The 25,793-nt window shown below is 39.3% G+C and overlaps 1 protein-coding gene across 14 annotated transcripts in view; it reads left to right on the top strand.

The window, feature by feature from the left end:
* PLEKHA5 (pleckstrin homology domain containing A5) overlaps nucleotides 1-25,793 on the top strand; it is a 279,402-nt gene that overhangs the window by 224,802 nt on the left and 28,807 nt on the right. For 5 of the 14 annotated variants that reach the window (XM_061638451.1, XM_061638457.1, XM_061638449.1 and 2 more), the window contains 6 exons: nucleotides 916-1,002; nucleotides 4,367-4,486; nucleotides 5,238-5,291; nucleotides 20,998-21,060; nucleotides 22,285-22,365; nucleotides 22,493-22,642. In XM_061638451.1, coding sequence (XP_061494435.1) covers nucleotides 916-1,002; nucleotides 4,367-4,486; nucleotides 5,238-5,291; nucleotides 20,998-21,060; nucleotides 22,285-22,365; nucleotides 22,493-22,642 — 555 coding nt within the window. Of the gene's footprint in view, nucleotides 1-915; nucleotides 1,003-4,366; nucleotides 4,487-5,237; nucleotides 5,292-9,346; nucleotides 9,428-20,997; nucleotides 21,061-22,284; nucleotides 22,366-22,492; nucleotides 22,643-25,793 lie in introns of all 14 variants that reach the window. The other 9 variants (XM_061638463.1, XM_061638450.1, XM_061638452.1 and 6 more) reach the window with 9 other exon arrangements.

Raw genomic sequence — 25,793 nt, 5'->3', positions numbered from 1 at the left:
ATAAAAATCTGGAATAGAAATCCCTCTTCTGTGTATATCTTTAGAATGCAAATCCAGGACAGCTTTTTGCAACAAAAACAGAGATAAGCTATTAATTAGTGAGTAGCAGAGAGAAGTTATGGCTCCCCAGTGAGATGTCAAAAACCGATCAATCTGGCAAATCTCTTTTAAACAGCAACAATTTAAGTCAAGTAAAAGAAAAATATAGAAAGAAGGGTGCTTGCCTGTTAGTGCGTTCTCTCTTAGAAGATAAGATGAACGTTCGCTTTTCCAGATAGAGCTTGTTGTTAAAAATCCGTCCCACCTTCGTCGGCTGGACCTCGTCCCATAAATTAATGAGATCTGGTCGTCCCAACAAAAATAGGCTTTGAGGTTAATCTCTTCGTTTCTCCCTACCCGGGAGAAGTTTAATCAGTCAAAAAAAGAAAAAATCTGACTGATATATCTGAATAAGCTTCTTTTGAGGCAGGAGCCCGTCTCAAAAGCAGGCACAGGCTAAGTCACCCTTCCCGGAAGTCCGCAACATGGCATTTATCAAGGGCATTGAGTGAGTATAAGCATGCCCTGCTTTAGTATCTGGCCACAGCAGTGACTTACAGGAGAGCATTCCACTGGCTTACAACAACATTAATTAGGGTTACTAAATGGTATGATCCATGGTGAATGGTATTCCTTATTAGTTGTAGCTGCTGCTTTCCGGTCCTTCTAGGGCATTTTGACACCTGCAAGGTTCAAGATGAAAGTGCTGTGATTCTCTGTATTTGTACTGACACATTTTTAACTAGCACCTTCACTTTAGATGCCTTCCATAAATCCTAAGTTGACTTGGAAAATCATATTTAAAATATCACATTTAACCTTTAGCTCGAAAAGCTTTGACAGACACCCCAAATTACAATGTTTTTTCCCCCAAAGCAGCATGTCTTTGTGCCTGACAGAAGGTCGATGCCAGCAGGTCTGAGTGTACAGCCTGTTACTCCCCAGAGCCTGCAAGGTAAAACGGTGAGTGGCATTTTTATATTTAGCCCATAATTTTTTAAGAACAGCCTATATAGTACAACACATAGCACAATGGCTAGTTTGGTTGTAGAATCTGTATTAAATGCAGTTTCCATCAAATTAAGGTTTTCCTTCCAAATAGTTTAAATCTATTTGGATGCATTAAATTTTGCAGTAATAATCTGCCACTTTTTAATTCAAATGTTTTGTATGATACAGTTCCCGTCTGGGAATAATTTGGCCTTTTCAACCATGTATTTCATTTTACATATCTCTAGAACAGCAGCAAGGCACCTTTAAGATTTTACTGTTGTTTATTTCACAAATTGACCTACCATTAAGTTGTTAATTCAGTTGTGGAGGGGAAATACCAATTACCGGAGCTTTTCATTGCTGCAGAATGGAAGTTGCAGTTAGCTAGAAAATTGGTGCTGTAGGCAGTTTGTTATACATTGTGCTGTCTTATGAAAAGAAACTATCCATCCACTAATTGCACGTTTTTATTCACATCATTAAAAGTATTTTACTGTTCAATAGCTAAGGTTTAGTTCACGGATTATAGATTTGTGTAAACTTTTTCAAAGATCTTTAACTGAAGCATGACTACTTTTACTAGCTGAGCAGCTTTTTTCCTATTTCTTAGAAAATAATATTTGTCAGAGTGAAATGCCAGTGAGTATGTATTAGGGGAATATACCGTAGGTTAATCATTATGAAACCTTGTAGCTCTTGAAAAAATTTTGCTCCCTCTGCTGGACTTTGTTAAACACTGCCACAGTTTCTAAAACCATGTGCTGTAGATGAAGAATACATTCAGTTCAGTATTTGTATTACATCATTCAGGAACTTGGATTATGTGGGTCACCTAAAACATCACAGTTGAGGGCCTTTTCCAAAAACTCAGTGGAGTTCCAGTGATATAGATGTCTACATAGACCTGAACTGTCTAGTTTCACATGTTCAACAACATGCCACATGAGTATTGGAGCATTTTCATAGCACAAATGGATCATTCCAATGCTCAGAAGAATGTTGCACATGTTACAGAAGTCTCAGCGGCCTTGCACATATAGAGCTAAATGTGCAAAGCAAACCACTCCATTTTACATCACAAAAAAGTTTTTTTACATAATTGGTTGATTTATAATTTTTACAGGGCTTTTGCCCTGTGTCAGTATCTGAATTGTAAGCCATCTAGTCAAGCTCAGGTTGCAAGAAGTGTAAGATCTGAGGGCAGGAATCTACTGATTTACTAGCAAGCAATATATTAAGATAGGGTCAGAGAACAAATTTTCCTCTGAGAATCGCATTACCCTGGGCAAGCTCCAGTGGGGCCGGAGGCGAAAGTGGGCAGAGCAACACATGACTCTTGCTTTTGTTCAAAGGTGTGCACATGCTCACAAACTCAGAAATTACATGCACTTGTCATATAAAGCACCCTCTGACAAACTACACCACAATTTCAATGGTTTTAGTTGCTTCATGTTGCTTTTAGAGAGATTCCTCACAGTTTGCTTGCTTCAGAAAGGGGAGATGAGCAGACCGTCACCTCTGATGATTCCCAGTCTGTTCTGATCTCACCTGAAGACTTCTGGATGCTGGCAATGATTGCCAAGTGCTCCAGAAGTGATTGGGAAAGAGGAAGACAGGCAAGGAATGCTGCAGTTGCAGCATGTGCTTTTTTGTTCACTGCTGCAAAAAGATGGCAAAATTGATGAAGCTGGATGAAAAAGGGCTGTGGCTGGTACCGACCCATGAGCCACTGGCTTCCCACCCCTGCATTAGGAATGCAAAATAAGAAATTAAAATGGAGGATTCCATTGCACAGACTCTTGGTTCACAAAATTAAACAGATTCAGTCAATGTTGAAGGAGCTTTATATGGAAGGCTGTGATCAGAGTACAGGTTGAGTGCGAACCAAGGAAAACCTGTAAAACAAGAAAGAGGGTTTTAGGGGGGTGGGGAAGAAGGAACAGATCATGTATGAATATTTAGCCAAGTTGTAAATATGGATGAGAGAAAACAGTGTACTCCTAAAACACAAATATGGTCATCCAGATGTTGTTGGCTACAACTCCATTATTCCTTGACCCTTGGCCATGCTGGATCAGACTGATGGGAGTTGTAGTCTAGCAACATCTAGAGGGCCACAGATTCCCCGTCCCGGGCATATGGCTTGCAGGAAACTAAGGATGACTCTCTACTGTAAATGCTGGTAGGAAGGCAAGAAAAGTTCCAAATCTGAACAACATGGAACACTGGCTATGGGTTGCATCCAACTGTGTCCCATCACTGATGGAAGACTCTTTAGTCTAGAAGATGCTTCTATTTTATGGAAGTGGGGAGAGGCAACATTGCTGATTTCCCATGCATTCTTCACCCCGTGCTCCCAGATGGTTGGGGGACCCTTTAGAACAGTGTGATGGTGGCTTGGGGTGGCTGCAGAAGAATATTGCCCACAGCTCTTTTTAGCTCACAGAAGCATCCATTGGATCAAAAAGCCTTCCATCAGAAGGAAGACATAATTGGATGCAACCCTACATTAGTTAAGGATTTTTTTTTAAAAAAAAAAACAGTCACTGCTTTGGATCACAGAGAAGAAGAGCCACAATCTCCTAGGCTTATGAATGGCCACACAATATGATATGGCTTGGATTATTTGTATGATTTTAATTCATCCTTGATTCTCAAGCATCAAGAACTTCCTATTTGACCTACAAGTTCTAATACATATTAATTGCGACTGACTGGTCTAACAAAAACCTTAGATGTATTTGGGAAATAGTCCTTCAAAAAGACCTACTGTAGCTGTTTTTAAAAAAGAGAAACTAGAAAGTGGGTTGTGTTTTGGCTCTACCAACTTTGACAGTGTATTTTTACAATGCATATTTTTAATAGGAGTTGTAGGTGTGTTTTAATATTTCATTATTATTTTTTTGGCCAGCCTTTGAATAAACTACTCAGGTGCTACAAAACTCTTTTTTTGTTTCAGATGCTATAGTTCCTATAGCTTCCTAATTCTTTAAAAACATATCAAGCAAACTTGAGTGTGTGCATCCTCTATATTTTATGACCATGATGTGTGTTTTCTCCCTTCCTTTTCACAAAATTGGCAGCCTTTGTGTGTTAAAAGTTGTACTATCTGCATTTCAGAAGCTTTGAGGTTTTAAAGTTCTTCTCACCTCCTCTTAGTTTTAGTCAGATTCTATTGGCAAATGTTGGTTTCCTTTTATGTCGAAGAGCTTAACACAATTTGATGTAGCATGATAGCCAGGATTATCAAACACAACTATATATCTGAAGTCTTGTGCAGGACAAGGATTAACCTATTTTCCACTCTTTGGCTTCTCATACGATACTCCCTCAGCCAGAGGAGCTCACACTGCTGCTTATAAAGCTGAGAAGGCAGCAAGCCGAACTGAGTAGTATCCGGGAACACACTTTAGCACAACTCATGCAACTAAAACATGAGGCCACCAGCCCAAAGGTCAGCTATGAAGTGATGTTTGTCATGTGCCATCTTCACTTATTCTTAGTCATTCATTAATCCAAGCTTGCATTGTACCATTGGTGCCAGTGTCCTCTAATGCAGATTTTTAGAGCATCGTTGTTTTCCTGGCATCTGTGGTGGTCTGCTATTAACCCTTTGAGTTCTAATGTGGATATTGAATACATTACAATAAAAAGACAGGAATACTTTTTAAATACATTTCACTTTGAGTCCAAAATTGTGCAAGTTATGCAGATTACACACAAATCTGAAGCCAAAGTAGATAAGAATGGTAATAAAAATTACCTACCGTAGCAATTTTATTTTTTTCCCCCATTTTTGAAATGATTTGTAATTGGAATTTAGAAGCAGAAAATGTGCACAACTGTGTCAAAGGGTTTATAGTTGTCTGTGTAAATTCAACATGACCATGATGGTTTTTCTTCATTTCATTTTAACATTAAGAAATTGTTTGTGTAGCTAGTATTACTAAATCAGCAATTGCAAACTAATGCTTTATTTTTAAAAAGCAGATTTTTGTCTCCTATCATTGGAGTATTGATTGGCTTTTCAAAATACTAATGCAAATTTTAGGAAGGTTCAAAGTAATTCTCTGTTGGATTAATAAGGAAGTATATTCTGAAGGCTGAAAATAGATTTTGTAGTTCTTTCTTTTCTAACTGACCTTTTTCACATGTTCATATCTGTCCCTTTTTCCCCTCCTTCTTCTTTGAATGCTGGTTGCTAGAATGAGATTCTTTCTCATCACCTTCAAAGGAATGCCATATATTTGGATCATCAGGTGGGATTCATAAATTATTCTTGTACGTTTATCTTGTAACATGTTGACTCGATTTTTCATCATTTAAATTTTTTATGGTGCTGTCCCATTTAAAATATTTTACAAAGCAGTTAGTGAAAATGTTTCTCCAAGTGTAAATAGCACAATTTAGTTGCTAAGATCAATGCCCTTCTTACTCTTAGCTTCATGCTGCAGCTTGTCTGCTAAAACAAATGTACTGTTAGGGGTCCAATATTTGAATGGGTTCAGTTGTTTACATGACACTGTTAATGTGAGGTGCAAAGTGAATAATTTAAAAAAGAATCCTAAACATATAATGTTTATCACGGTAGTTATGCCTGTTTTTGTCTGCCACATGTCTACAGTCTAAATATATCTGAACGTTTAAGGATTAAGCATATCTCCTGCCATAGCCATAGTTTTTTTTTTACTCCAAGAAACCTTTGCACAGAACTTGGAAAACTGCATACCTGGCTATTATCTTTTTGTACCTGCTGAGCAGTTGGCACAGGAGCTGAGAGTTCTTAGACTTGTTCTGTTCCCTTTATCTGTATCCTGAAGTAAAAGCACATGTTTCACTTAACACACCACTGATAATGCAGCACATCTACAGCTTAGTCCATGACAGCTGTGCAGAGGATGTAGTGCTCTCCATCAAGCACTAGCACAGATTCAGATGCGTTGTCTACTTTCGCCAACACATGGTACCATAACCTGTTTTTATTTGCTGCTGCCAACACCAGATCTCTTTCTTTTTACTTTTATTTCTTGATCCAAACATAATTTCGGTTGATCACTGGTTAACTATTTTATACTGCTCTCATCTGCAGAAGGAGAAAATTGTATGCACTTCAATAGAGAATGCTAGTTTTATTTTACTACCTAACTAGGGGTTAGGAGAGAATGCAATGCTCTTAGGACTGTGGTCCAGTCTGCCAGAACAGGTTTACTTTCTTCTAGTCACCAGTTTTATCCGCCATAAGTAGGTTTCTGTATTAGCTTGAATATGTACATAAGTCCAGTTAAGTAATTGGTAGTGGACAATGGGTTAAACCCATTCAACTAAGTCCTAATTAGAGTAGACCCATTGAAATGAATGAACCTAAATTATGTCTATTAGTTTCATTGGGTCTACTCTGAGCAAGATTAGCATTCAGTACCACCCCATGTTCTGAAATGAAGTTCAGAAGTGTCCCCGAGTTCATTTTAACCAGGTTACAATGGTCATGTGCAATGATAAACCAGTGCTTGCTTTCACCTAAAAAATTCTGCCTAGGTAACATGTTGCCTAGTTGTGATACAGCTGAATCAGAGTTAGATGAGTACTGTTGATGTGTAATTTAATATAAAATGCATCAAAATCTATGCTGCTGGATTTGTATTCATCTTTTGGCAGACTAAATGTTCAAACCTGACAGTCTGTGCATGAATTTACATTCATTTCTGTCTTTGGCTGTAAGTGTAGTTGTGAGAGAGAGAGAGAAAAGAAGTGTTATTTCTGAGCCCATGAATAAATTATGATCATGGCTAATTTTAGTACCAGCTATGGATAATCCTATGAAGGTCATTATTTCTCATTCTGCTATTACAGCTGGTTATAACCTTCAGCAGTACTTCTAGACTAAATTTATGGGAGAAAATCCTACTTTAATCTAAATTTGGAATATAAGGATTAATAGTTAAACAGGCAAATAGCTCCAGAGGATACTTGCATGCATGGGAACTCTGAGCACACAGAATGCTCATCTCTTCAAAAGCTTTCCCATCCTCTGAAGTCCTTAGGGTCAGCTTCACACATCCACTGCCCTCCTCTTGCAGTAAATAGGGATGCTCGCTCTTGTGGAATGCCTAGATAGCTTTGGATTTGGGCTAATAGTATCAGTATAAACATTAACCTGGTCCTTTGTTGTTTAGCTTTGACAGCTATATTGCAAGAGAAAGGACATAACATTTTGCTAAGAATTGGCTTTATATTGTTTTCAAATGGTTTCCAGCAAATCTTCATGGCTTTATCTCATCAAATCAGAATCAGCACTGAAATTACTAAGAAAAAAAAAAAAACCTTTACGATAAGACTATGTTACTGTATTTCTGTCTCTCCTTGGCATCTAGAGTCTTAATTGTCCTGCAGGGTACAATAGAATAGCCTCAACTGAGAGAAATGATAAATAGCTTTTCTAAGACCTAATCTCTCCCCACTTCTTAAAAAACTACAACAGTGAAATGAATTACGTTTCAGGTGCTTCACTGGATATACAACGCTACTATTTCATTTCAGAAAAGCCTGTGGATTATAACTGACTCTAGCTAAATTTTGTGGGAAAAGTTCTGTGCAGGAGTTTATATTTTTTCTGCAGTGCTGTCTGTGAGATGCTTAACATGTTTTTAAGCAGTACCCAGTGTTTCTATAGAATGTGGACTCTGCTTTTAATGATTATAAAAGCACCACTCAGGTTAGGGGGCTGCCTTTCTCACATGCAGATTGAAAATGGGCTCCAGATGTGTGGCCAGGAAAAGCTGGTGGTCCACCACTCATCCTTCCTTAGCCCTGATGCCCTTGAGATGCTTTGGACTACAACACCCATCAGCCTCACACAGCTTGGCCAATGGGCACAGATTATGGGAGTTGTGGTCCAAAGCATCTGGAGTGCACTAGGTTGGGGAACCTGCACCATGCTATGACAGCCTGGCTATAGATACCATAGCATAGTCCAACTACACAGCCAACTGTGGGCCTCCACTGTAGTTCTTGCATAGTCCCCATTTTTCCACTCTTGTCCCCATTATCTTGTGCCACATACTGGGGGTTAGGTTTTACGTTTGTTTGCCATATGGCTTACATAAGAAACTGATAATAGCTGATTGCTCCCTAAGTAGATAGATGAGTGGGTTCATTATTAAGGACAATCCCATAAACTGCTTAAGATAGTATGTTTGAATATATCTAGTGTATGTCCTTGAACAGATTTAAATGTATAGATACCATTGTTGTTGAATTGAAGCCTTAAAGGCTCAATTCTCCAAGAAATTTATCCTCCTTTCATTTAAATGGGATATAACAAGCTCTGTTGAAATGTAAAGGGGATGTTTAGAAACTGTGCTCAGTGATCACTTCCCAAATCTATTACTGACTTCATCAACACAGGGCTGTTGCAAACATTGTCTTTAACAGCATGTTATATAAATAACTGTGATGTAATAATGACAGTTGTTCTAATTTGAAATGTGCAAAAGATAATTATTAAATTGGTAAACATAGTTGCTCTATATACTCAACATTACGTTGTTATATTGAGGATCATAAAGTGTTTCTAAAAAACAATGACAAATGAGCATTCATTGTTTGGGAAGGCTTACATTATTGTAGCTTTAATAAGCACACTTCTTGGTAACTACCTTAGTCCACAACCTGGACTAAGATTTTCGTTGTGCAATATTCATATTTTTATGTTATGCCATAGCTCTGCACTGACCCAGCACAGGAATTCGGGGAGGGGGGGTAAATGGATCAAGGTAGCTACTCTCCAAAACATGATTATCAAGTTTAGAAAAATCTGGACTAAACCATCTTCCCAGTATATAATCCCCATGTTGACAGACTGTGTCCATTTTAAACTTCACAGGATTGGCCCCAGAAACCTCCCTTTTAACCAGATTTCATGATGTGTAACTATCCCCAAGACAATGTATGTGTTCTTTATATTGTAAATCTGAGAATGTGGAGGTGTGTAGTTTAATGAGGCTAGCACTTGGTGTACCTTATCTGTTTGTTAAGTCTTCAACAATTATTTAGAGAAACATCTGAAATGCTTATTGGTAATAATTACTTTAAAGCTATTGTGGGAAGCAGGGCATTCTACTTGAAATTTATAGGTACTCTAGATTGTCCTTAGCAGGCTTTTCAAATGTACAGTTTTGCTAATCGTGAGAGGAAATATGAACTGCTGTACTAACAGAAAATAATTAAAGTAGAGGCTATATTTACAGTGTCGTCTTTCAAATCTAGCCGTGCTGTAAACTGATGTTTGCTGTATGCTCCTCCTGATTTGAAATAGATGAAAGAGAATGAACCTTTAATCATCATGGTTCACACTATGATTGAGAACTCGGCGCTAAGACCACAACTGTACCATCAAGTAAGGTCTTGGATAGTGAATGAAATTGCTTTTTATCATTGCAATTTTTTCCTCAGTGACAGTTTTTGGTTGTCCCCTCCAGTTTACCCATAACATTGGTGTTCCTCTTATTTGTTTTGGAAAACCACAAGTCATTTGTGCTTTATACAATGCTGCAATATCGTTAGCATGGCTTTGCTGAACGTACTTGTCAATGAATATTGAATGTATCCCTTTGGATAGCTTTCTCTGTTTCAGAATATTTGGCAAATTGCTGTTTTTTGCAGGTTAATTCAGTAAATTCATAAAACCACAAACAAGCTTCCAACATTTGTCATAGCATGGATCTATGCAATTCATTTTCTTTGTTTCTTTTTCCTTTGAAGGAACATCTTCATTTCGGTTTAACACTAAAGCATGCCAGCAATATTTACCTTGTCATTTCTGGCAGCTTGCTCATTTTAGGAATGAATTTACTAATTGTTGTAGATTCCTGGACAGCTGCTTTGTTTTGCCCTTGGGAGTTAAAAAGGATCAAAAACTTTGATCTGGGGGCTATAGCTCTTAAGAGCAGTGTGTACAGAAAGTCACAGCAAACACAGTCAGTCTCAAATCATAAAATGTTTGGAGGGGAAATGTGCTGAATGGAAATATGTATCATCAACTTGTCTGTTAGACATCAATTTGTGAAATAATTTTTTCCTGAACATCATATGGACATCAACAGATTTTTCACAGGGTATCAAATGAAATGCTTGGCATTGTGTCATTTTTTCCAAGTAATGACATTTTTTTCCAGCTTAGGAGCTCAAGGGCTGTCTAGCTTCCAGCCTAAAGTTACAGTTGTAGCTTAAACTTTGAGCAGTGCATGAGGCCACTGAAGCCTTTTCCTGGAAGACATTCCTTTTCCTTTAACAGCGGCATGACACTGAGAACTTGGGAAGATGCAGCTTCTGCCACCGCAGCTGTGATAGGAGAGCCTGCATCTGCCAAGTGTCTGCCCAATAAGCAGCTGTTAAAGGCACAGTCTCCCTCTTGGGATAAGACTTGGTAACCTTGCCAACATGGGCAAAGAAATTGTGCTGCTTCCAGGGGCAGAGTGGCACTTCCTGTGAGTAGTAATTGTCTAATGAAATGCTTTCTGTGCCATTACAGTTTTGTTCAGACATGTGCTTTGTTAACTTTAAGTTAACATGTTTTTCCCGTTTCCCTCTGTAAATTATTATTCTCATTAGTTAGAAAAAACAGCATGCACTATTATTAAAAATGGAGGAAACATGTTGGCTTCACTATCTGCTGCTTGGCTGAGGCTAGGGATTGAGTCAACTAGTAACAGCCAAATTTGTATCCAGTTTTACTTGCCAAAATAAAACTACAGTCTCTAAAGAAAGTTGTGCAGAGGGCCCTTTAAGTGTAGATAGTTTTGATCCTCTTCTTTAGCTACCTAATTATTTGGTTTTGCTTTTCATTAGGTTGAAAGGACTAGAATTGGTTCATCATTTTACACTGAGTTAGCACCATATTTGATAGTTTGGAAGGTCTTGAAGGCTGAACTGCCTATTCCTGGATGCATGGTACCTCTAGAGAAAGCCTTTGAGGTCTAATGGAATTGGAAGCACAGGTGGGAAGTGTTGTTTTCACAGATTTTAATCTTGTGTTTATTTTAAAAAAACAGCTTGAAGAAATAGTCTTCCAACATATAACTGTCTTCCTTAATATCAAGTATATAATTAGAGCTATGCAGATGGTAACTTGGAGAAGTATATCTCCAGCCTTAACAATTCATCCTGCACTGAATCACTGGCCTTAAATTCTGGAATGTTCCCACTGGCTTTAAATAGTTGGACTGTTTTGTGAATGATTCACAGTGGAAACTGGTGTACTGGTATGTTGGGTGGGTGGGTCTGTGTCAGAGCAGTTACTGCCTAAAATTCTTTTTCTGAACAAATCCTTCACATGCATCTTTATCAAAGTTTACAATCAACATACAACTCAGTATTCACAGGCCAGAGCTTTCTGTGGCATTTAAGGCAAATTATTAAACAAATTTTCAAACCTTTGTTTGTGACTTTATGAGGCTTACATACTTGAGTTGCATTGCATGAGGCTGTGTGGATCCAGAATTGGCCTCCACAGTCACTTACGGACCCACTGTTAGACCTTATATTGGAAGACTACTCGGCCACGCCAATGAATGAAAATGCATGTTGTTTTGCTAGATATTAAAAATTGGACAAGGGTGCAAAAAGCAAAACTTTTAAATTTAGTAATGGGTAGCAGCTTACTACAGGATGGGCACAATATGTGGAAGCCCTAGACTGATGGTGAGTCTGATGCTGGACCAATCCTACCAAGGGACAGCCATGTCACTCAGCCTAAGGCAGCAGTAGCTGAGGGGCAGGGAATGGTGGCAAATATGAGAGGATAGAATTGCATCTGCCATGTGGCCTGTCGTGTGCCGCTTAAACTAGCCTACTTCCCTCAGTCATAGGGAAGGACACAGCCAGTGTTCAAATACAATTCAGCTCCCAATTAAATTGGCCTCTGTGCATGGAATTGGAGTGGGTGCGTGTCATCTTGTCCTTTGCACCAGGCAACAAATGTGTTGGGCCAGTCCTGGCCTGATGCTATCAGAGTCATACTAGGGGGTATGGAAGAAATAAAAATCCAAGTACTGCAGAGGACATGTGGGGTTGTTGTTTTAGCAATCCGATCTTTTCAGTGTTATCAAATTTTCTTTTTTAAATACCTTAGAAGCCCGGTTGTGTTTCTTTTCACTGAACTTCAAGAGCAAACTTTTTGTCAGAATGGAAGAGAGGCCTGGATGACATGTCACACTAAACCATACTTAAAAACAAACGGTGGTTTAATGAGAATGAGCAGCATTCTACTGCATGCTGTTGAAAAGTTCTTGCTGCTCTCCTACTGCTGCTGTACTGCCAGGAAACAAGCCAGAATCAAGCTTGTCATGATGTCCAAACCTGAGCTCACAGTTTATTCTTCCCAAATGAACCACAAGAAGAAAGCCAAGCAAACTTTGGTTGCCTCTTGTGGTTTATTTGGAGAGAACCTCGAGCTCAGACATCACGACAAACCAGACTTTATTTCTTGGCAGCATAGGAGCAGGGGAGGAGTGGGGCAAGAAGTTTGCAGCAGCATGCACTAAAATGATGTTTGTTCACATTAAACCATAGTTTGCTTTTAACTGTGCTTTAATATGACATGCAAACCAGCCTAGAAAGTGACACATTTGTTGTTGCTGTTATGTGCCTCCAAGTCGACTACGATTTATGGCAACCCTATGAATCAGTGACCTCCAAGATCATCTGTCATGAACCACTCTGTTCAGATCTTGTAAGTTCAGGTCTATGGCTTCCTTTATGGAATCAATCCACCTCTTGTTTGGCCTTCCTCTTTTTCTATTCCCTTCTGTTTTTCCCAGCATTATTATCTTTTCTAGTGAATCATGTCTTCTCATGATGTGTCCAAAATATGATAACCTTAGTTTCATCATTTTAGCTTCTAGTGATAGTTCTGGTTTAATTTCATATCTGCTATTGCAGCAGAACCTGAGGGGTAGGGGTGGGCCAGGTATTGGTGAATAGAACTACGTCTGCCATGCTGCCTGATGTCCCACCTAAACTAGCCTGCTCCCCTTGGTTACTTCCAGTGCTCAAGCGAGATGCAATTCAGGCTTTACTTCAAGGTAAAACATTTTTCTAGCTACTTTTTCCACATCTGAATTGCTATGGTATAAGAGAAGAAATCTGAGCCTATTTAATCTTCTTCATAAATATTAGATTGGATTATACGATCTTCACAATGTTGATAATGATGAGTTCCACTTTTCATTGTGACTAGCAAATACATTTATTTTTATTTATTTTTTTTTAAAAACATACCCCACTTTTCACTTCATTTGGGTCTCAAAGCGGCTTATAAAAATACACAGTGTACAAAATTTAAGACACAGATTAAATAATCAAAGAATAAAACAACAGCATTTGTGAGGCAAAGGCCTCCTAAAATAAAACCATTTTAACCAGGCATCTGAAACGTAGCAAGGATGGTGCCTGCCTATTTTCTAATGGGAGGAAGTTCCATAGTATAAGGCAGGACTCCTCGTTGGCATGAGTCATGCTTCTGGTCCATGGGGGGCTCCTAATAGTGTTCCCCAATATGATCTCATTGATCGGCTTGGGACATACAGGATAAGGAGGTCCTTAAGGTATTCTGGGCCTACATTGTTCAGGGCTTTGTACAGTAGTACAAGAACCTTGAAACCTGGCACAGTAGCAGGCAGGAAGATAGTACAGGTCTTTTAACACCAGTGTAATGTGTTGGTAATAGTCTGTTCTCATTACCAATCTAGCTTCACTATTCTGCTAATGCATTATGTATAGTGCCATAGCTATCCATAATAAATTGCACTTCTTCTAGAGTACCTAAGAGAGAGACTCATGCAAAATAAACTCTTAACTATCATAGATGGTTGAATTAAAATTAGGTCTGATAGGCAGTACTGGTGTTTGGGCACTAGGTGGTGCTGTGCCTTTAGTCAGTGCTACAATGTTCAGCATGAGCTTGAAGTATCCAGACCAGACCAGACCCAAGGGCAGCCCCACATAGAGCATGTTGCAGTAATCCAGTCTTGAGGTTACCAAAACATGTAGTTTGTGAGAACTGTGGGAGTTGCGTAGTAGCTGTAACTCATACATGTGCTGCCTCTGTTTGATTCCACATGAGCTCTACACTTGCACACAGAGGTTTGTGTTATTGTCTCATTGGTCCTTCCCCAAATTGCTAAAACCGTTATAATGCCCTCAGGCTTTGTGCTGTGTGAAGTTTTTAAGCCACAACAGGCCAAATCTCTTGGGTATTTGTGTACAAAAATCTTGCACTCATAGAGGGACTTTTAAGATTGCATCAGCAGAATTCAGTATGTACTCTACAGTGCCATAACTATCCATAATAAATTGCACTCCTTCTAGAGTACCTAAGAGAGAGACTCATGCAAAATAAACTCTTAACTATCATAGATGGAGATAGTTGAATTAAAATTAGGTCTGATGGGCAGTACTGGTGTTTGGGCACTAGGTGGTGCTGTGCCTTGAGTCAGTGCTACAATGTTCAGCATGAGCAGTTCAACATAAACTATGGTCTCTGAGAAGCTTTTGTTACATAGAATCATAGAGTTGGAAGGGGCCTTGTAGGCCATCGAGTCCAACCCCCTGCTCACAGCAGGAAATCCACAGCTAGAGCATCTCCCGCAGATAGCTGTCCACCCTCTGCTTGAAGGCATCCAGCGAAGGGGATCCCACCACCTCCCTAGGCAGTCGGTTCCATTGCCGAACTGCCCTTACTGTCAAGAAGTTCCTTCTAATGTCCAATCTGAATTTACGCTCCTGCAGCTTAAAACCATTAGACCTAGTCCTACCCTCTGGGGCAGCAGAGAACAAATCTGTACCCTCCTCTATGTGACAGCCCTTCAGGTACTTAAAGAGTGCAATCATGTCACCCCTCAGCCTTCTCTTCACCAGACTGAACATGCCAAGTTCCTTCAACCTTTCCTCATAAGACTTGTTCTCCATACCGGCTATCATCCTCGTCGCCCTCTTCTGAACCCGCTCTAACTTGTCTATATCTTTCTTAAAATGAGGCGCCCAGAACTGAATTCAGTATTCCAGATGAGGCCTGACCAATGCAGAATATAGTGGGACTATTACTTCCCTCGACCTGGAAACTATAGCTCTGTTTATGCATCCCAAAACTGCGTTTGCCTTTTTTGCCGCAGCATCACACTGCTGAGTCATGTTCAACTTACGATCCACTACAATTCCAAGGTCCTTCTCACATGCACTACTGTTAAGCCGGGTATTTCCCATCCTGTACCCGTGCATTTTGTTTTTGTGGCCTAAATGCAGAATCTTGCATTTGTCTTTATTGAATGTCATTTTATTAATTTCAGCCCAATTTTCTAGTCTATCCAGGTCCCTTTGGATTTTATTCCTGTCTTCCGTTGTGTTAGCTATCCCTCCCAGTTTCGTATCATCCGCAAACTTCATAAGGCTTCCCTCCACCCCATCATCTAAGTCATTGATAAAAATGTTGAAGAGTATCGGCCCCAGGACAGAACCCTGTGGCACTCCACTCGAGACCTCCTTCCAGTCCGAAGCAGAGCCACCAACGACCACTCTTTGAGTACGGTTTTCCAACCAGTTGTGAATCCACCTGACAGTATTTCCATCTAGTCCGCATTTGACCAGTTTGCTAATCAAAAGGTCGTGGGGGACTTTGTCAAACGCCTTGCTGAAATCTAGATAGATGACATCTACAGCATTTCCACCATCTACTAAGCTAGTGACCCGATCAAAAAAAGAGATGAGATTAGTTTGACAGGATTTTTTCTTGACAAACCCATGCTGGCTCCTTCTAATCATAGCATTGTCATCTAGATAGTTGCCAATGGACTCTTTTATTATCCGTTCTAATATCTTTCCCGGTATTGAAGTTAGACTGACCGGCCTGTAATTCCCCGGATCTTCTTTTTTACCCTTTTTAAAGAGCGGGACGACGTTTGCTCGTCTCCAATCCTCCGGCACCTCTCCCGTTCTCCAGGATTTCTCAAAGATGATGGCAAGAGGCTCCGAGAGTACATCCGCAAGTTTCTTCAATACTCTGGGATGCAGTTCATCAGGCCCTGGAGATTTGAACTCATTTAGGTTAACTAGGTATTTCCTGACTATCTCCTTACCAATCTCGAACTGCAGTCCCGACCCCTTACTGAGATTGCTACCGATGCAAGGTTGCACACTGTTCCGTTTTTGGGAGAAAACGGAGGCAAAATAGATGTTGAGCAGTTCTGCTTTTTCCTCGTTATCTGTCAACATTTTGCCATCTTCATTGAGCAGCAGTCCCACCGTTTCCTTGGTCTTTCTCTTGCTTCGAACATATCTGAAAAACCCCTTTTTGTTTCGCTTCCCTCGCCATCCTCAGCTCATTCTGGGTTTTAGCTTTCCTTACGCTATTCCTGCAAGCCCGAGCCGCTCGTTGGTACTCTTCCTTGGTGATGCGTCCTTCCTTCCATTCTTTATACATGCTCTTTTTTACTTTTCTGGGGGGAAGTGTGTATTTCTGTACACAAAATTGTATAGTATGCTACATACTATAGACCCCATAACTGCTTTTAACACTCATCCTTTATATTACTAGCAAACTCATTTCTGATTGTGGGTTTTTATATAGTTAAAACTCCACCATTCATGCACAAGAGGGAGGTAATAGCAGGCTTGGGAACACCTCAAAATTTGCAGAAATACAGAACAACGTTTAGGGAAAAAACACTGGGGGGAACCCACAAAGCTCAATGAAGACTAGGGATAGGGTTCGCTGCCTAGTTCCGATCTGCTTGTATTCTGATAGTCCGTTGTTCAATCCCAATCCGCTCTTTTTTGTTTTTGCTTGCTTTTGCACTTGCTGATTCGATCCACTGTTTGTTTCCTTTGGCAGCAAAAAAACCCATATAATTTTTAACAAATGCTTATGTAAATCCATAGAAGTTAATGGATAACAGCGATTGTAATTACAAAGATAATTGCATAAAATCGGGCAAAAAAAATTGAAGGAAAAAAAAAGCCATGCCGATTACAGCTGCAGCCCGCCACAAGAAACCAATGCCGGTCCAAAGAAACAGTGAACTGTCAGATTTAGTCAAAATCTGGTAGTAAGTCAGATTTAACAGATATTCTCCTCCATCCCTAATGAGGACTGAACATTCTATAGCCACTAAGCACACTGAGTGTCTGTTTAGGGAGGAAGGGCTGGAATCCTGAAGAGCTGCACTCCACACTGCAACATTTTGTTGCAGGTCCACTTATCTAACTAACCCACATTATTATGCCACCAGCTGAGACATGAGAGACCCTTTGCATAAGAAAAACTCCAGATGATTTAAGGAGACTCACCTGAGTGACACTGTGTTCTGATATTGAGCTGTCATCCACCCTAAAATTCAACTTCTGGATGACTTGCTGGGTTATCACTTTCCAGAATCAATGAATCAAGCCTTCAAATACCAAGAGCATTTTGGATTAAACAGTGGAAATGTTGACCTTTGTCAACATTGTTAGATTCTGGTATGGGATGTCTTAAGAACTTTCTTCTTCATCCTCCATTTCATCATAGTGGTAGTCTCTGTTATATTATTTGAGAAATCTTCAGTCACCTGAGCCACTGCTGTGGTTGGTGATGGTCTACCATGATTGGCTTCTTAAAGGAGTCTAGTATGAGGTGGTGTTGCTTTTTTCTACTGAGAGATCAGTTTTACTTTCAGACTTTTGAAGCACTTGTGATAGAGCAGCCAAAAAAATCCATGGTCACGCAGAGCATTTAGGGGCACATTGTAGGACACAAACATTCATCTAATAATAAATGACAATGGCCAAACTCTTTGGCACTCTTATTTCCAGGGTGCACCTGGAACCTGGCTTTAAAAGAGGATTAGCCTTATCCTCTTTTAAAGCCGTGTGTCAATGACTCCTAACTCTGATGGCTATGTTCTACCTCCACTGTCAGAGGCAGTATGCTTCTGAATACCAGTTGCTGGAAACCACAGAAGAGAAGTGCGCTGTTGGGCTCAGGTCCTATTTGCAGGCTTCCCACGGGTCTCTGGTTGGCCACTGTGAAAACAGGATGCTGGACTAGATGAACCACTGGCCTGATCCAACAGGCTGTTCTTATGGTTTCTGTTCTATGTGAACTGTGAATGTCCCCTAGGACATATTAGACACTATTCTGCCATCTGCACATCAACAAGATGTGTACAGTATGTGATGGACAAGCTGCCATTCAGGAAAATCTGTCTTCCATTACCAGTCTTTTAAGTGAAGAAGCTTGATAGGCTTCAAAGGTTCCCAGAAAAGAGTTGGCAAGTTGTTGACAGAGTGAAAGCTGTTGCTGCCCTTTTTGGTCTTCCATAAACTAAATGCATTTTCATTGTGCAGTTCTGGAGCCAATAGTAACCTCCTGTGACACTAGACATACACTTGAATTTAAATAATGGCATCAGTAATCCTAGCTATGGTTCACATGTGGCCTCAAGCCATGGTGGCTTGTCAGTCTGAGTGTAACTGCATACTATGGTTTCTGTGAACACTGAAGAAAAGTTAATTGGAGCTCATGAAAGGAGGAGAGAATATGCAGATCCTAAGGCTTGCTCATCCCTATATAGAATCATCACCATTTGAGGTTATATCATTGAAAGGGGAGATGTCTATCCACCTTTGTACTTTTTAAAGCTAGAGATGTTTTTAAATAAGCAGATTGTCATCTTCCAAGAAATCTAGGTAAATATCTAGAATTGAAAAAATAGTTTTAGACTTTAAGCTCTTCAACTGGTAATAACAAATTTTAGAATTGCCTACAAAGTGAAAACTGGGTGCCAAAGCATCTTCAAAAATGTATACATCCACTCCATAATTCTTAAAAACAAATGTGTACTTCTTGTCTTTGTCCTGTGGTAAGCTTGGCCAAATATATATTGGGCATGTTTGAGCAGATATTTTTTATTATTATAAAAAAAGATATTTCCATTCTTCAATTCTTTCTCCTATCAAGATGGAATCTGTACTGCATTTTCTAGTGGGTTTTAAAATGGGAAAGCCCTGTTAGGTACTAACCATCACAACAAATTAAAATCTGTAATTTTCATGACACTCAAAGGTGCTGTGGCTTTTTCATCCTCCAGTACTCATTCCATTAAATGTTCATTTCAAAGTAAGGTTAATTATATGGCTTTAACACACTGCATACTCTCAGATTGTCACCCAATGCATTTGCATGAGCATATGCCTTGAAATGAAACACTTAAAACAATTATATTCTGAGGATCTGTTCTTGTGGTTGGAATTGTTGTATGGCTAAACCATTGCCTCATCCTTGCATTTGTAGTCCTCCCTTAACAGCAGGGATGAGGTTTACATTCTTACTCTGTACACCGTAATACTGTGCATGTGTATGTAGAGAGGATGATTAAGATCTGAACAATGAACAAGTTTGTTTTAATGTAAATTAAGATAAAAATGTGCATTAAAGTGGGCCGGTACAAATGTAACAATTGAGAGCATATTGTGGTGTTGCCATTTTCTTCCTCTTCCCTCTCCTACCTTCCACGTTGACTTTTAAACATGTTGTAACATCATGTCTACATTGGCACCAATCAGACTACCTCTTAACTAGGGTTTGCAAATATACTTCAAATGTTCCCTGGTTGCCTGGGCAATCACTTTACATATAAACCGCTGTTACTGCTGATGCAGACCTGGCACTACCTCATGGTTAAACAATGGAGGGCAGGAGGGGAAGCAGCAGGAACACATGAGCCTGCAGCTTGCTCCCAGCTTCCTAACCACACTTTGGAGATTTAGGATGTTTGCCACTGGGCCAACGCCCCATTCTGAAAGACACTTTAGAATGTTTTTGTTCAAGTGGACATCCAAATAGTTATGTCCTGTCTTATTTTTTTAAGTGTCTGACTACTAGGCAATCTAAAAACTAGATCTAGTAAGTGCAGTTAATATGTCAATCTCTGTCTTCATGACTACAATTTGATTATTGTGTTAGCTGCTACCCCATAGCACCTTATAATCTTGGGAGGAAACAACAGCACTGGAGCCATGTATAGTGAACCACACTGGAAAAACTTGTGTATCTAAAGTTCTTACTGGCACTTAGAAATCTAAATGAGTTTTCCAACCTATAGTAGAACCCCTGTTATCTGATCCTCCACTATCTAAATTGATTCTCCTCCATGTAGCCAATCATCAGTGTACCTCTGGTGTAAACACTGCTTCCCTTTATCCATTTCTTTAAATTTGTGGAAATAGTATGCATCTCCCACCCCCCTCGGCCGTTCCAATCATTTGAATTTATTTATTTCATTAAACTTTAAAGGAGTCTGTATTCGTTTTGTGTGAAAAGCCTTATTAAAAAATAAAGCTGAGAGGTGCAGCGAAGTAACCAAACCTGCATGCCAAAGGCAGTATGTTTATGGTTTTCACTGTGTTGTCTTCACAGATGATGCCCTTTTTTGTAAATCTCATGTAAATCTTCTTGAGTTTTCTTGAGATTAGACAAGAAAGAAAATACTGTAGCTAAATGGAGCACTATATTAAGAATTCTCATCTGGGATTTTATTAATTGTTCTCTAGCTACGTGATACAAATATTTAGTATCACTGGAGTTGATTTTATCCACTCCTACTGGTTTTTGCTTGTTTGGGCTATTATCAAAATTTAATGTATTGTTTCTGTGAAGAATTTCTAGGTTCACTATTGAAATGGAATCCAGGCTCAGCTTTGGTTACCTTCATAGCAAGAATAAATAGGTTTGATGTACTTTCACCTTCTGACAATCCATATTTGGCATTCCATTACGAACTGAGATTTACATGGTGTGTGTGTTGATTCAGGCATATTATGTGCTTAATATTCCGTTTGAAGTAATTTATGCTTAATTAAATGTTAACTAGACTGCACACTGTTTTGCATGATTTTAGTGAAGTTGTTTGATGGCAGTGTTCTTCCTTATTATAGCTGACACAAGATGAATGTAGGGGTACTCTGTACAAATACAGATCGGAAGACCTAGATATTGATGTAAGTACTATTGGCTTGCTGTATGTTGAATTGGTGCTTCTGATATAAACTGCTATGTTTGACGTGTGTAAAAACGATTCAAGATCAGAATGGCATTAGTTTGTCACATCTGTCTGACTTTCTGAAGCTGAGTCGAAATGTACTTTGAGTAATCTGTGGTTGAAAGGTGGAAAATGTACAATGCTGCCCCCAGCCACCCTTGAGAGATCAGAAACTTTCGAACCCTGCCTTTTTTCAAAAACAGGGTGCAAGAGAAATAGCTGTTCTGGAACAGAATTTGACATGACTTTGTGGCCAAAGCCTTCAAATAAACTCTCTCTTGTTTGCACAAAGTTAGCAGGTTTTACAAATTCAAACAAAGTAATCACAATAGGAAGATGCATAGATCCACCATTGGGAATAAATGTGCAAGTTAACTTTCAGATGTTCCCAGGGCTCCTTATAAATTCAGCTGCATTATTATTTCTCCCAGTGAATAGGTCGTCCTATCTCAAATATTCAATAACAGTATTGTGCAGTTATTGTACAGTGTGTAAGTGCAAAGAAGGGTGTACCTTTAATGCCTACAGTCGGTCTTACACAAAGCTCCCACTCACTTGGCTTTACCAAAAAGACACCCCTTCCTTTATAAATCAGATATTGCACCAGCTTCTTTGCAAATACCAGGGCAGGTTCATCATTTCTGTAAATTAGTCCTAAATTGGACATGGTTAATATTTTTAAAAAGTGTTTTTAAATTTGTATATTTGTTTTTAATGTTTTTAATTGTTGTAAACCGCCCAGAGAGCTTCAGCTGTGGGGCGATATACAAATGTAATAAATAATAATAATAATAATTTCGTGGAGCTTCAATGTGGGTATTCAGCTCTCTATGCGCAGGAGCTGCCAATTATTTAGGAAAGCATTTGCACCTGCATCATAAATTCACTATGCTGTGTATGGAGCATTCCCTGTCTTAGAGAATGGGGCAGGTAGATCGCCATGTGCATAATTGCCCCCACTGGCTCAGGGTGATAGAAAATAAATGGACTTCTAAAACAGAACATCCTACTCTGGTTCAAACCCAGTTTAGTGTGTAATTTCGGATTACAGCTGTGAGTATCTGCTTTTTGAGTTTCCGGTCTCCGAAATATGTGTGATTTTTTAAAAAAATGCTGTACATCAGTTGACAATATGCAAAACAACTAGTGGCACTAATTATCAACATCTTCTCTTCCACACTAGACTAAGCTTAGCCGATTATGCGAACAAGACAAAGTGGTGCAAGCCCTGGAAGAAAAGCTTCAGCAGCTGCACAAGGAAAAAGTAGGACAATTATATTTATTACCTGAAATGGATGTTTGCATGCTTTATTATCAGAACACTGATAAATGAAGTAAAAAGGAAATCAGTCCAGTGATGTGGAACATTAAAATTATTTTTATTGCCATAGTACACGCTTGAGCAAGCTTTGCTATCAGCCAGTCAAGAGATAGAAATGAATGCAGAAAATCCAGCCGCCATACAGAATGTCATCGTACAGAGGGATGATTTACAGAATGGACTCCTTAGCACTTGTCGAGAAGTGTCTCGAGCTACTGCAGTAAGTAATACAATTTTTCTTCAGCTAGTAAAACTCAGTGGTGTGTTAAATGGTGGTTCTTTGTGTAGGTATTTTTTTTAAATGGCTCTCTACAGGTTTGTTCTTTATTATACCCTAGCAAATATTAATTAGTCTTGAATTTACCACTCCTTATGTGGCATGGTAAATGGAGGAATTCATATTGGTACAATGGAACAAAGTGTATTTATTTTTGAAAGTGATTAACAGTTGTAGAGATGTTTATCAACTATTCAAGCTTTTGTCAGCTTTCCTCTTAAACTTGGGAATGATTAGTATTGAAGTCTTCCCTGTTCTTGCACTTCTTTGCTGCTGTCAAAGCATGGAAACACAACAGCAGCACCGAATCTTTCCAGGTCTTCTTTCCTATCAGTTGGAATCACACAGATGCATAGCCTTTCCACCTGCCACTTCTGCCTGTATGCTGCCAAAGTTTTGGCCACTGTCTCCATACTTCACATATTATTTGACCTCATGCCTGTGTTGGCAAATTCAGTTTAGGAGATCAGGATTTAGATACTGCTTGCAATCCTGGCTTTTGAAATAGCATCCAAACATTTTGATAATTTTTATTCATTTATTTTATTTATTTAAGTCATTTCTATGCTGCTTTATATTTTTTTAGAAAAGTCTCAGTGCTGTTTATAGTCTAGATTAAAGCATCAAACAAAACATCACAATTTTTTAAAATAAAACATTACAGATAAAAGTCAAATATAAAAGATACATTCAAAGTAGCATAATTAACAGGAAAAAATAAGTATTCTCTTAAACATAAACATTATGGATAAAAATCTAATACAAAAATAGAAGCTCCACAAAAGAGCATTGTTAGTAATTGAAAATAACAGATTGAAGCTGCACACACACAGTAACCTCTCCCAAATACGTTCCTCCACATCCTAGCCTCACTCTGATTCATTCCCACCATCCACACAAATAACTAATCTGCAGCCAACTAGTTTTTAAGGGGCAAATGTTTGGTTTACAAAAATACATAACAGTATCAAGCATAATTTACAACTCCATTCAACCACTTCATTCTAGTGCAATTTAATATCTTAATAGTCACTTCCTCGCCATCTCTCACCTAGATAGGGCCATTCATGCTGCCCTGGGCTCCTACTGGGAAGAAGGGCGGGATATACATAAAATAATAAATAAATAAATTCTCTACACTGGTTCAGTCTCTGACAGTGAGTGGTATTGAACAGTTTTGAAAGACAAAAGAAAGCATGGCAACCCAGGCTCTTACTCTGGTCAGCAAAAACGCAATTCCAACTACCACCCAGTAATACAACACTCACTTTCTCCTACCAGATAATACATTAAACAGTACAAAATTAAAGAGGATAGTGCCCTCATGAAGACCCCGGAAGGCATTAGCCAGTCTGTGAGCTGATTATGCTAGTCTTGTATGTGTAGTGCTTCCCTGTTCTCTCCCATGAGTGTGAAAATGTTCAACAACTACAGTGATCAAGCCAAGCACATATGCAGTGCCTCTTTTTACAGGACTTTTGATTATATCCAGGTTTGTTAAGCAAACCTTCTTCTTTCAACAAGCCTTTTAAGTTGAGACTTTATCATAGTCTGTGTTGGAATTGCTTTGTAATGTTTTTAAACCTTTTTTTAAATATATATTTTGAACCTTTTTAAAGATGTTTTAATATATTTTAAAGTCTGTTTTTTGTGATGTTTTAAAGTGCTTTTAGTGCTTTTGTTTGCCGCCCTGGGCTCCAACTGGGAGGAAGAGAGGAATATAAATCAAAATAATAAATAAATAAATCAGCAGACATTGTATAGTTTTCATCTGGAACTGTTGATTTTTCTGCTTGTCCATTCCAACCCCCTCTCCCATAAACTATTATTTTAAAAGTTTGAGGCTTTTGTAGCAAGAAGGAAAGGGAATTCAACAAGAAAATAAATTTAGAGACTCCTTGGACAGGGTAAAAAGCAAAAATTGCCTTTGGCACTATACTTATGCTAGTCCCAATTCACCTCTGATAGTATAATATATTTTCTCCATGTCCTAGATGGGAAGCTGCCATGCTGTAGGACAGGGGTGGGAAACCTTTTTGACCTGGTGGACCAGATCCTTACCTCTCCCCACCTTCGTGGGCTAACTTTGACAGGTGGGTGGGATAACCCACCTCTCAATCATTTGGTGTAGGGCAGCCTTTCCAAACTAGTGGGCCACCAGGTGTTGTTGGACCACAACTCCCATCAGCATCAGCCAGCATTGCCAATGGTCAGGAAAGATGGGAATTGTGGTCCAACAACATCTGGTGGCCCACTAGTTGGGAAAGGCTGGTGTAGGGGGACCCTCATGAAAGACATGGGATGTGGGGCAGAGTTCAGCAGGGGGAGTTGAGAATTGGGCAGGGGCAGCTTGTGTCAGGGATTCCCCTTCCATGAGCATCTTTGAGCTGGTCAACCCAATATATCCAAGAAGTAGAGCCATAGCCCAAATAGGGAAGGTCTGCTGCTGCAGACTCCTGCCTGGACATTTTCAGCTTTTGTTTGAAAATGGAAAATTCATTTTATGGTGATAGGGAGGAGGGGCTGAGTTGGGGTCTATTGGGGGGCAAGGACCTGGTGTTTTCCAGATATTTTTTCAGAAGGAAATGAGATAACAGGAAAGGAAGGGGAAGAGGGAAGGTACATGTGACTGTCATAAGGAAGGCAAAGAAAAGCTAGTAGGAGAAAGGGGCAAGCATAGTGCAAAAATAGGCATTGTGATTAATATTGACTGTAAAGAGCACAGCTTTTCCATTATTAATTATCAAAAATTACAACTACCATATAAACATTTGCACAAACCACTGCTTGGAAATATACTTGAAGGATGACTAGAAGTTTGAAATTGTCACCAAGTGCATCGTTTACATCCACATCTGGGAAGTGTAATCCTATGTACGGCCTTGCTATGTTCAGTGGGGATCTCTCGCCATAGTAAGTGTTCTTAGGATTAAATCCTCTGCTGTAGATTCAAACACTATCAGTACAAATACAATGACATCAGTAATACAAATTTGCCTTTAGGCATTCATCACCTGCTTTTGTAGTAAAGTATCAGTCCCCTACACCTATAGCATACCACTACAATTCCCATTTTATTTTATAAGACTTGTTC

The sequence above is a fragment of the Rhineura floridana genome, chromosome 8 (assembly GCF_030035675.1).
Source record: "Rhineura floridana isolate rRhiFlo1 chromosome 8, rRhiFlo1.hap2, whole genome shotgun sequence".
NCBI lineage: Eukaryota > Metazoa > Chordata > Lepidosauria > Squamata > Rhineuridae > Rhineura > Rhineura floridana.
This window is presented reverse-complemented; position numbering and strand designations above follow the sequence as displayed.